This window comes from Colias croceus, chromosome 8 (genome assembly GCF_905220415.1).
Source record: "Colias croceus chromosome 8, ilColCroc2.1".
NCBI classification, from domain to species: Eukaryota; Metazoa; Arthropoda; class Insecta; order Lepidoptera; family Pieridae; genus Colias; species Colias croceus.
In genome coordinates this window covers 8,466,556-8,475,313 of record NC_059544.1, presented here as the reverse complement: position 1 = coordinate 8,475,313, position 8,758 = coordinate 8,466,556, and the positions used below count along the sequence as shown (strand labels likewise).

Genomic DNA, 8,758 nt, shown 5'->3' with positions numbered 1-8,758 from the left:
AGCTTCTGAAAATTAGGTATGTTTGATGCACATAAAATTCAGAAGTGTTCCACTGTAAAAGTCCCTAAGGTACGGCAAAAGTCTTCAAGTGGATATGCGCCTTTTTTTTAGTAAGTGGGGAAATCTTGCATAGTTGCCTCCGGGGAAGAGGCCGTGGGTTATGTCATGTCCACAGGTTATGTTGGATTTCTACCGACCAAAACCCCACTGTGTTCCGTCAAGCCGCATCAACGACAGGGCCACTGGTATAGGTAGAATTCATCCGTGACAAGTGGATATGCGCCTTAAAAAGGTATACTAAGGCCGCGTTTCCACCTGCAAGAAAACTTCCGCGAGAAATGTCCGACAGTCTGTCTGACAGCAACTTGCAAGTCTACTTGCAGGTGGACAAGCGGCCTTACTCAGAGCAATAAGTATTCGAACGACTCGGATCTTAGATCTGTAGCAACTGACAGTTGACACTTGACAGTTGCCATTTATTCGACATTTATTCGATTGAAATGTTTGTTTGTATCGTGCGATTTATTTTGATAATAAATATGAACTTAAATAATTAACAGTATCACGTTTAGTCTAGCTTAACATCCTCATTTATTCACTTAATTGTGAATTATGACGCCGAATAATTTGCAGTCTTGTAGAATTTGTTTAATTGAAAATTGTGTGGGTGGAAAATCATTTGATGAAGATGTTAATTTATTGCAATTGTTTGAATTTTGTAGTGGTCTTACTGTGAGTATATAATTTGAATAACTTCAACCCAAAACACTTGTTAAACTCTCTTTGAAATCTACGATTAAACTAACAAATAACTTAACAAATTGAGAGAAATAGAATTTGTCACTTTACTTCAATGTTTTCTCCAATAACTTTTAAATATAATTAATTTCAATAGATTGGAAGAAGTTCTCCCAGATTATTGTGTGAAATGTGTTTAGAGGAATTACAAAGGTTTGCAAAATTCAAGAGGAAATGTGCAGAATCTGAATTGTTTTGGGAATCTCTAAGAAACTGTGATACAGTAGTAAGTACATACATAGAATAAACCAGATTTGTTAAGTATTATTTTTATATTTATAATAATAAGGAGGGTAATTTTTTTTTTGTTATGTATGTCATATCTTTAACCAATTTATAAATATTTTAGTTGTTAACAGAAAGCCTAGTTCTGTACATGCTTAATTATATATTTATTAAATTAAATGAATTATATGTTGTACTATTTCCTTTTTAACACATAATAAGTTATCATTTAAATTAAAATGTTATATAATAATAGTATAATATTGTAAGTTTCTCTTGACGGTTAGGTGTCATAATTCTATATCAAGTGAGAAATCAACTAGTGTTGCATGTGTAAAGCTTAATCAATCTTTTTTGTACAATATTTTTTGCTGTTAATATGAACATAGCTGAATGAATAAGCTTGTGTGATGGTCCTAAGATAAAAATATCTGTACTACGACCAAAAAGTCTGCGCACACTTATTTAATAATGTTCTATTCTCACTTTAATTTAATTCAATAACTTGCAATAACTTTCTATCAATAATCAATGTTTAATTATTTGCTGTGGCTGTAATTTATTTTAAATTTCAGAAAAATGAAGATCAAAATGATAGGATTAAAACAGAAGAGAATTTATTTGAAGAATGTGATTTGAAAATAGAATCTGTTCTTTATGAGCCATGTGATAATGGAAATGATTTGGATACAGATAATAAATTCACTGAGCGTATTACAGATTATAATCAGTCAAAAGTTGCTATAGTTAAAAATAAATTTAGTAAAAAACGTTTGGGCAAATTAAAAATCAATAAGAAAAGTGAGGTCTAATCTATTATATTCCAAAAATTTTTTTACTAAATATTTTAAATCATATACTTAATTGTATGTTTGTTTTCATTTTAGCTTTATTAAAAACAGTGCCGTTAAAGGAACAAGAAAGAAATACGTCCTGTGGTAATTCAGATGCTTTTAAATCAATATGTTAAATTATTTTTTAATAGAATAATATAGTTTTTATTGTTTCTTTGTAGGTTTATGTGATATTTCATGTTCAAATTCTAAAGATTTAAATTCTCATTTAAACGAACACATGGTTGAAGGTAATTTAAAATGTCAAATATGTGATTATTTAGGACAGGACTTTGCTGATCTGGCAACACATAGGTGAGCATTTACATCATATATTTTAAACTGATAAATACAAACTTTGTTGGTACAAGATAATCTTCTATAATTATTATTTACAGAAATAATTCATTTTAATTACTGATTCACCTGACTCTAGTAAAAAAAAACTTTAAAAATGAAACGTCACTCAGCATAATTTTGACTAATTCTACTGTTACTTTTATTAAGTAACAATATTTACTTAATCAATTAGAGTTTATGGTTTTACCCACAAATAAAATAAATATTTCCTCTGTATAATATGAACATTGGTTTTATGTTCAAGTATAGATAATATTATGTTGATATACTTAAAATTGTTTTAGGTACAAACACGAGCCGAGCAAAGTATTTTCTTGTTTCCTTTGTAAAGTGAGGAAAGGGAGCATTCTCTCTCTAGAGTTCCATTTTAGGCACACACATTTAAATAAGGCTGGAGGGTGGTGCAGGGAGTGTGGGAGGTCCTTTGAGATTTTTATCACTTGGCGACGACATATGCTAGCACATAAACCAATTAAGACACTGTTAGTGTGTGATTATTGTGGAAAAAGGTAGTTACTTAGCTATTGAATTTTCTTACAAAAATTTCAAGGTCGCGTCATGGCAATACCGTCACGTCTTGGAGTAAGGCGACGAATTTTGCATCTTTGAATGTTGCCAAAGAAGTTTCACTTCTGACTCTTGTGCTCGAGATACACGCTCTTTTTTGAAGTGAAACTTCTTTAGGCCCGTTGAGAGTAAAATTTTAGGTCTATATGAATAATTATTAGTAGAATATTATGCAGTTTAAAATTATAACGACTCTTTTTTGCTTAGTGTATTTTTATTCCTTTTTTATGTACTTTTTATAAAATCCAGACTGATGAAGAAAATATTACAGGTTCTTGTATAAATACCAAATAGAAGAGCACATAATACACCATTTACGGAAAAGTCAATATGTTTGTGAAACTTGCGGAAAAGGTTTTCGAAAGAAGTTTAATTTAAAGGTGAGTTTAATATTTAACGTAATTAATTATCTACTTTATTTAAGTGTTTAAATGTCTGAAATTATTTCGTAAAAAAATAATCACATTATGAATAAAAAATACAAAGAACAATGCAAACGAGAAATAAATATTCATTTCAGCTAATAATTTAAATTAATACCTATCATTAGCACACAAACTTGTTTGAAGCATTAATACGAAAATAAGTTGGTATTTTTAATTAAGCATTATCAGGGTGTAGTTTGGCGCCGCAACAACTCTCATTTATTGAATATTTCGCTAGCTTTGTTTTCAAACGCTGACTGAGTTTTGTTTTACCAATTTCAGTGTGTGCATAAAATATTCCAATTACACTTGAATTTCTCTTCTATAAAGTTTACTTTGCACAACTTTTTAATGAAAATTGCGAGACGTATTTACATTAAGTGTTGCAAGCTCCCATTCATTATGCAAAGTGGTTTTAATGTACTTGATGTTTATGTTATGCTGGCTGATTTTTTAGTTCTTTCGGATTAAAGACAAAATGTAAAAAAATACTATTTTCACATTTGGTGTGGGTGTTGATCTATAACAGAAGTGAGGTTACATGTCTTTTCAGTTTTAAAAAGATTTAATTCAAATATGTGGGTACATGCTAGGTAAAGATACTGTCAGCTTCGGAATATTTTATATATTTTTAATATTTTAGAGCCACCAAAATAATATACACCGTTCAAGCGTCCCCGTAAAATGTGGCCACTGTGATAAAACATACAAGAACCAAGAGAGCTTGGATGTCCACATGAAAGAAGTGACAAGGGACAAACCGTACATTTGCGAAATATGCTCCAAGCGTTTCAGTCTACCCTCAAGTTTGAAAAATCATTTATTCTTTCACACTGGAGAGAAACCGTTCGAGTGCGATGTCTGTGGTTTGAAGTATAAAACGAAAAGCAGTTTGAATAGCCATAAATTGAAGCATTTGGGAATTTATAGGTTCAAGTGTTCGAAGTGTATTCGGTCTTTTACGACGTCAGTACAGCTAAGACGGCATTCAACTATACACACAGGTGTGAGGAAGTTTAAATGTTCGCATTGTGATAAGAGCTTTAACGAACGATATAGATTGGAAGCGCATGCTGCGAAACATACAGAGTTGCAGGTTAAGGCGGAAGGGTTGGGGAGAATAAAATGTTGAAGTATTTGGTGTTGTTTTAATTGGTGAATGCAACCTTTTTAACCGACTTCAAAAAAAAGGAGGAGGTTATCAATTCGGCCGGTATATTTTTTTTTTTTTTATGTATGTACACCGATTACTCCGAGGTTTCTGAACCGATTTACGTGATTCTTTTTTTGTTCGATGCGGGATGGTGTCGAATTGTTCCCATAAAAATTTTATTCGGATAGGCCCAGTAGTTTTTATTTTATGAGCATTTTTGTCTGTAGGTATTTGTAAATTTTGCAAGTGCAAGTTTGAAGTCGGTTGTTTTTAACGCAGTTATCACTTGTTGGTATCAAACAGTCGTGTTTAATGATAAAGTTTAAAAAAAATCACGTTAACGTTTCAAAGTATTTTGAATTATTTATTTTGCCCAGATCCATCTTAAAAAGAGGGAATAACTAATTTCTTAATTAAAAAAAAAAATGAATTACGTAGGTAGATATATTATATTACGTGGGCCACACTGAAAGTTTTGCGTAACTAATATATAAAACAATTTATTTGTCTAATATTATATTTACTACTTTTTAAAGTATTCTCCGTTACGTTTAAAACACTTTTTCATCCGTTCAAACCATTTCTGGGAACATGAGGACCATTGGTCCTAGGGTATGTTTTCTGCGTGCTGTTTGAAAGCAACCACGGCCTCTTCTGGCCACGTAAATATCGAACCACTCATTGAATCATAGATTTTTGGGAAAAGGAAGAAATCGCAAGGTGCTAGGTTGGGACTGCGTGCGGCATGGGTCACGTGCTCTATGTTTTCAGAAGCAAAAAATGACTTTGTTTTGTTCGCGGTGTGCGCCGAAGCACTGTCATGGTGCAACAAGATGCGACTTCTAGGTCGCTTTTCTCTTATTTTTTCTAAGGCATTGGGCAAACAAATAATGGTGTATCACTCGGCTTTAACAGTCTTTTGTTACTCAAGTGGGATAGTGCAGACAGGATTCGTCTTAGAGAAAAATAAAGCAATTAATTTTTTGCCGACCCTTATCGCCTGCCTCAATTTGGTTGGTTTGCTGTCACTATCAAACACCCACAAAGAATATTGGTGTTTTCTTTTTGGAATATAACCATGTATTCATATTACACATCCTGTCACGATATTATACACGGCATTAGAATGTCCGTAATTGTACTTTAATAGCATTTCTTAACACCAATCTACTCGATGTCGTTTTTGTTCTGGAGTGAGTTTGGTAGCAATCCACCGGCAACCAAGCTTCCTAACTTTGAAATGTTCATGTAAAATTTTCTGAATTTGGCTCATACCAATTTCCAAATGTCCTCGAATCTCCTAATAAGTGAAATGGCAATTTTCTTAAATTAGTCGTCCGACGGTAGCCATATTTTCCTCCGTGATCGCAGTTGAGGGTCGACTTTCACAAATTTCATCATGGAGAGAAATACGAACGCGATGAAATTTAGCATATCAATGCCTTACAGTTCTCAAATAAGGTGCTTCCCTCCCAAAAGTATTTTAAAGGCGAGCAGTGCAAGCTTTCGGAGAAAGCGAACTTTTAAAATCATCAAAAATCATCGCCCTAAAATTGTTTCGTACTAGTTACGTTTTTGCTACGGCCAACGAACTTCAACTTGAGATAAAAAAAAAATTGACAAGCGCTTCCCGCCAAATTTTTTTCCCTCAACTTATGAGACTTTATTTGTTTTTAAAATATAACATTCGAAATTCAAACCTTTATGGGTGGCCAGAAACGCAAAACTTTTAGTGTGCGCTAGGTATACCTCTATTATGTCGTCAGTCGTTGATTAGTAATGCAGAATTTGTCAAGTTTCGATATCCGCTCCGCTGAAACAAATTTTCCATCAGTCTTAGTTAAGCGTTGTTCCTTAAATTCGGTAAGGAAGTATCCATCAACGTTTCAGCGGTTTGGAGCATTTTTTCTCTTTTCTGTTGTCCTTATGTTTATGCGCGGGAAAAATGCTAATCCATCACCGTCGGTAGCAGCATGTCTCGTTAGCATAATGAATTAGCCCTTCTTGGCGGCTCGATCATTTCTTTAACTTTTTGGATTATTTGCAGAAGGCTTAAAAATTATTTTTTTTTGTTGATTAGTTGTTGTTTTTGTTGATAAGATTGTATGGTAATGTAGCTACGTACGGTCAACGGTGGGTAGTGTGGAGTTTGGGTGAGATCATTGAGAAATTATTTAAGCTTGACCTGGGTAGAGATAATAATAATAAATCTAGAATAGGTATTATAATATTTCTACTACCGCAAAGTTAATTGTGATGACAGTCATTAACCTATTGAGGCCCGATTGGACCACGACACAATAGATTTTCTATTGTGTCTGTGATTCCGGGGGCTGAGTTATTAATTTATGTTGATAAAATAGAAAAAGTGCTATCTAACAAAAACACAGAATGTAGGTACCTACATAGTGACAATAATATACAATTTGTATTTTTATTGCGTTTACAAAGATATACGCTGAAAACTAAGTAGGTATACATATATAGCTAAAAAGTATGGGTACAGAGCTTTTTGTTTCTCCACGTGTAGGAAACACGTGCCAAACTTCTTTGTAGTTATCCTGTAGGAAGCAGGTAGGCGTTTTAAATGCTAGTGTCATGGAAAATTGTTTTTTATAACTACCCCAGGGAAATGTATGTATGGGAGATGTATTTACCTACCTATATTTAGGTATTTGCTTACAAGAAAAGTGGCAATTAATTAATTCTTTTAATTTAACTAAATGTACCTACGCCGTTGAAAATCTGAAATCCGCTATTGCCTGACATTACGTATCATCGAATGTTACATCCACAGATCAATAGAACAAATGAAAAATTTAGTATTTAGTTTGATGCCGAAACGAGGTTGATGAAAAATTCATTGCTGAAAGTGCTCGTATTTTTAAGCCTTCGTCAGACGCAAGTCAAGCCTCCCAATGTTTATATAAGAGCTATCCATATATTTTAGCCTTTTCAATTCCCTTTAGGTATGCTTAGTTCTTTGTGCAAAAAGATTAAGCGGTGACGTACAATGTGTAGGTATATTTGAGATTGTATTGTTTAGATATGCTTCCAGATTTATTTCGATGTATTAAGTAGGTACCTACATATGTAGCATTAAAGCTTTGTTCAAACAGTCCCTTTAATACAGACTTATTAGTATAATCCTTTGTCCATTGTTTATTGTAAGAAGGTAGGTATATTTACCTTAGCGAATCATTAGTATTCATAAGTAATACTTACCAAACATTCATGCTCTAGAAAATTCTAGAAGTCTTTAGAAGCTCAGTGTTTAGGTACCAAGATTTACGATGACAAAAACTGGTAAACAATTACTCGGAAAATCCTTTATCGTTCGTCTATTTAAACTGCAGTTAAAGCATTTGAGGGAGGTGTAAAGAAAAACGCAGACCATTGCTCCCAGACCGGTTTTTCAGAAGGAGCTTAAATAACTGAAGCTTAGGGATTTGTTCAAAGAGTTTACTTGTTTTATTTCATATTTTCAAGCCGTTTGTTATGGTAAACAATACTGAATAAATTGCAAACACTTCAGCGAAGTCACCTAGCTTTGTATTTACAAATTACTCGTTCTGAGAACAACTCTGTATACCTACCTACGCGAAATGTAAACAATCCATATTATGAACACCCTTAATATTATAATATATTATGCTAATAATATGATTTCCAGCAAGGAATACAGTAAACGCGTTGGCACCTAATTATATTTCAACTTTTACCCTTGAAAGATTGGGTATAATATCATATATGGAGAATCAAGAGAAGGAAGACTAGTTACTATCTGAGGCTAGAAATCAATTATGTTCCTAAAGCTGATGCAGCTTATCTAAGTACCTATCATATTACTCATTATGCGATGCATTATACGTGTAGCATTACCACGTAATTAACGCTACTAGCAACACAAATAGGCACCTATAATATGTACGTTTTAATTAATCTGCTATCAAGACTTTCATAGAAAGAAGTAAGATAAGTAAGATCTTATACCTTTAATCGCAGATCCAATCGAAAATGAACACATTTAGATGCATTAAGTCTATTGGGCTTTTTATTTGAGTCGGACGTGCTTTGAATCGATAAGTGGCACATAATATCTATAACTTTCAGTTATGGTCGCTAAATCGTAGGTGTTTAACTCTTCTATCTTATTGAAATATCAATGAAGTTGTGATATTAGGATATTAGTTATGTTTGATTAAATTACTCCATGTTGGTAACAGTGACTATAAATCTACGAAGCTTATATAGTTACCTATAATATGCATTTACACATTTAACCTTGATACCGTAATAACACGATAGGTAAAGTGTTTTTTATTTTCTTTCTTATATAAAGAGCCACTGAAGTCTAATTGTAGTACTTATTATTTTAACAATGCGATTCGTTGTGA

At 32.8% G+C, this 8,758-nt stretch overlaps 1 protein-coding gene across 1 annotated transcript; it reads left to right on the top strand.

Annotated features, from left to right (window-relative positions):
* The first annotated feature begins 502 nt into the window (after positions 1-502).
* LOC123693710 (zinc finger protein OZF-like) lies at positions 503-8,138 on the top strand. The gene is made up of 9 exons (XM_045638907.1): positions 503-732; positions 896-1,024; positions 1,599-1,824; positions 1,911-1,961; positions 2,039-2,171; positions 2,501-2,725; positions 3,055-3,163; positions 3,852-4,014; positions 8,035-8,138. The coding sequence occupies exons 1-9, from the start codon at positions 613-615 to the stop codon at positions 8,136-8,138; spliced, it is 1,260 nt and encodes a 419-aa protein (XP_045494863.1). The 5' UTR covers positions 503-612.
* The last annotated feature ends 620 nt before the right edge of the window (positions 8,139-8,758 follow it).